The following is a 3,538-nucleotide window of genomic DNA, read 5'->3' on the forward strand; positions in this document are numbered from 1 at the left end:
AAGTTTCAGGAATTAAACTCAAAATCTTTTATAAAGGCTATTAAATTTTAGAATAAATATTTTTTGGGTTTCTCGACAAAAAAACACTGAATCCATTTTAATCTTGTAGGGAAAAAAAAGTCAACTTGCAGTTCCTCTGAAATTCCAATTTTTTGAAATTGTAGTCCTTCAGAAATTTAAAGAAAACTCATATTAATCTTTTAAAAAGAACTAATATGGATACTTTTTTTTCTAAGGAATTAAAATGAGTTTTGTGTTTTTTGTTAAGGACGAAGAGGGTATTTACTCTAAATTTTATCAATTGAGATATGAGCGCTTGAATTTATTTTTTAGCGACAACTAGAAGCAAAGAAAATGGTATTTCTTCATCATAGAAGAAACAATAAATATGTATAACTATTTAATTACATGTGAATTATGTAGAAATAATAAAAAAAAAACCTGATATAATGTAACACATTTCTAAAAATAAATTCAAGGCATAAAGAAACAGAGCATAATTTTACATTTACATTACAAGCATTTGGAAATCTAATTAGACTGAAAAGCAAGGAAGATAAATAGTGGGAATGGTTGTCACTTGTTAGCACAAGATGGCTAAGTATACATAATGTCCTCTTATGGTTCCATCATGCACCAACTCTCAGCTCTTCATCATGGACAGATTTCAAAACAAAACCTCTCGTGTTAACATTAGCAGGTGTTGTGGATCCTGATCCAGCTCCATGACCATGCCCTTTAGGCCTAGCAGTTGTTGGTGGCATTCTTCTGTCAACCCCAAATTCAATATCCCCTTCTCTTGAATGGAAGTTGTGGATTTCATGACCAGGTTTCATAACAAAATCTTTCATGTTACCATTACTTGGTGGTTGCTGGGGTCCTGTGTCTGCTCCATGACCATGTACTTTATTAGGCCTTGAAGTTGTTGGTGGCATTCTTTTGTTGTCATCACCAAATTCAATGTCCCCTTCTCTTGGATGAAAGTTGTGGATTTGTTGCCTATGCAGCTTATCTGGTCTCTGGCTATTGTGATTGTGTTTATTATTGTAGAGCCTATTGCACAGTCTTCCAAGAATGCAAGCAACTATTGAAATGACTAGTATTATGGCAAGAACAATGAAAACTGCCCCAAAAGACCCTTTTGAATGGTGTGAAGATGGCTGATTTGTGACAGTGGTTGGATAAACCTGAACAGGTTGTTGTGGTTGAGCTTGAAGAGACATTTTCAGAGAGGAGAAAATTTGGTTGAGAAGTTGGAGATTTGTGGGGAATAAAGGGGTTTTGGTATTAAGTAATTTGAAGCTCTTGTTCTTTGAGTGCAGACCAAGGTTGATTTTGTGTTAACTCATCAAGCAATCAAGTTAGATTGATTACCTATGAGAAAAGGTTATGTATAATGTAATGAATGGGCTTCAATCAAGTAGATTGCCTATGAGAAAAGGTTATGTGTTATGTGATAAGGAGAAGATGAGAACTTTCTTTAATAAAGATATATATTCTGTGTGCTCTTTATGTATTGGCTCTTTTAGTTGCTTTGTATGGAGAGAAAGTAAGAAGATTTTGGAGCTTTTGGACACGACACCCTTCTGAGGGATTCATCAAAGTACAGCCTTTGTTTACTGGGGTGGTAAGCATTTAATCATTGGAATGCAATAGTTTCTGATGCATATAACATATGGGAAATGGAGTACAAACATCATATTTTAATATGATACTCCATCCCTTTCAAAATTATCACTTTTGAAACTAGTTCGTTATAACATTTTTGTTTTTGTTTGAGTAATTAATAGTTCGTTTCAACTTAAATACATATATTTTTTTCAAGGGAGTCAAATTTAATAAATCAAAGACAAATTTAATCAAATATAATTATATATTTTCAAAATCAAATATATTTAACAGTTTTTTAATTATTATTTTAAAAAAGATGAAGTATTTGTCACGTAGTTTATTAATAGAATAAAGGCCAAGTATTTATTAAAAGAAATCATGACAGAGATGTCATGGTTTTAAAATGTGGATTTGTGTAAAAACATCAGTCACTAATAATATCTCCAATATCAACCTCTCTTTTTTTCGGTGAGCATCTCCAATATCAACCTTATCAGCTATGAATGGGATCACCCAAGCTACCGAATTGTGCCCTTTAATTTATTCCTTCTTCCTTCCAGAAAGAGGTAATATGCTTGAGTGTTGAATTGGATCATTGTTAATTTTAAATTCTTAATTCGTGTGTGTCTATATATATATATATATGAGATATGATATTCTTACACCGGTGTAAGAGTTAGAAGTCTTACACTTAATCTTTACCATTGATCCACTTGCATTCTAATGACTCACATTACGAAAATTTTTGCCCCATTAGATATAAATGAAATCAACAGATAAGATTGAGAGTTACACTGATATAAAATGATACTGACCCTATATATATATATATATATATATATATATATATATATATATATATATGAGGCAAGATATTCTTACACCGGTGTAAGAGTTAGAAGTCTTACACTCAATCTTGATCATTGATCCACTTGTATCCAATGGCTCACATTATTAAAAAATTTGAGTCTTTAGATAAAAGTGGGATTAACAGACAAGATTAGGAGTGTAACTTACACTGGTGTAAAATGATCCTGACCCTATATATATATATATATATATATATATATATATATATATATATATTCCTTGTTTCTGTTGCTGCAGATAGAAAAAGTTACAGCAAACATATTTAGACTAGGATACGGATCGAAATCCTAGTGGAAATAAGTGTTGTTACAAATTTTCTGATCTGCAGCAATAGCAGAGTTATTAAAGCCATATATATATATATATATATATATATATATATATAAAGCTTTAATGTTTCTACAGTGTAGATAAGTTATCTACGTTCATTCACAAAACGACGTCGTTTTGAGTTGAAAATTAAAAAACTATAATGAGAAAAACTATTATAACCCAGAAATAAATTATAATTACAAAAATACCTTAATTTCCGCTCCAAAACGACATCGTTTTAGGCTCAATGTAGATAACTTATTTACATTGACCGAAAAAAAGTGAACTCATATTAAGCATCTTATTTTTGTGATTTAGTCGCTTGTTTTTCTTATTTTCATCTATATCTTTTATTTTCTTTTCTTTTAGATTTCTCTACACTACATAGTAAAACCAAACAAATAGGAAAGATATTAACATGGACACGTGTTTACATAACCAATTCACTGTAATGTGAGTCTCATATTGGAATATCCAAGTGCTTATGATCATGGTTGTGCCTACCCAATATTTTTTCTCTTCTATTTTTATTATGTTTCTCACCCCTTTTAGGTGTGACCAATTCTTGAGAAAAAAAAAATCTTTCATATGAATTTTTTCACATAACAAAGTTATGGCAAAAGAAAGATAAACACAAATCCTAAATTCCTCACGAATTTTGACAAGGCCCATCAATAGGATCCTATTTAAATTTATGTGTGGATCTCGTTTTTCACTTTACCCTATATACCAAATGAAAATTTCC

The 3,538-nt window shown here is 30.8% G+C and overlaps 1 protein-coding gene across 1 annotated transcript; it reads right to left on the reverse strand.

Moving 5' to 3' along the window:
* Positions 1 to 569: 569 nt before the first annotated feature.
* On the reverse strand, positions 570 to 1,341 carry LOC133314839 (uncharacterized). Its single transcript, XM_061516368.1, has one exon. The coding sequence runs from the start codon at positions 1,221 to 1,223 to the stop codon at positions 630 to 632; it is 594 nt and encodes a 197-aa protein (XP_061372352.1). The 5' UTR covers positions 1,224 to 1,341; the 3' UTR covers positions 570 to 629.
* Between the last annotated feature and the right edge of the window lie 2,197 nt (positions 1,342 to 3,538).

The sequence above is a fragment of the Gastrolobium bilobum genome, unplaced genomic scaffold (assembly GCF_033153095.1).
Source record: "Gastrolobium bilobum isolate Gb01-03AN ecotype WA unplaced genomic scaffold, APGP_CSIRO_Gbil_v1 utg11595, whole genome shotgun sequence".
NCBI classification, from domain to species: domain Eukaryota; kingdom Viridiplantae; phylum Streptophyta; class Magnoliopsida; order Fabales; family Fabaceae; genus Gastrolobium; species Gastrolobium bilobum.

Excerpts from the sequence above, each read along its gene's own strand:
- LOC133314839 (XM_061516368.1), bottom strand. The coding sequence starts at position 1,223 with ATGTCTCTTCAAGCTCAACCACAACAACCTGTTCAGGTTTATCCAACC.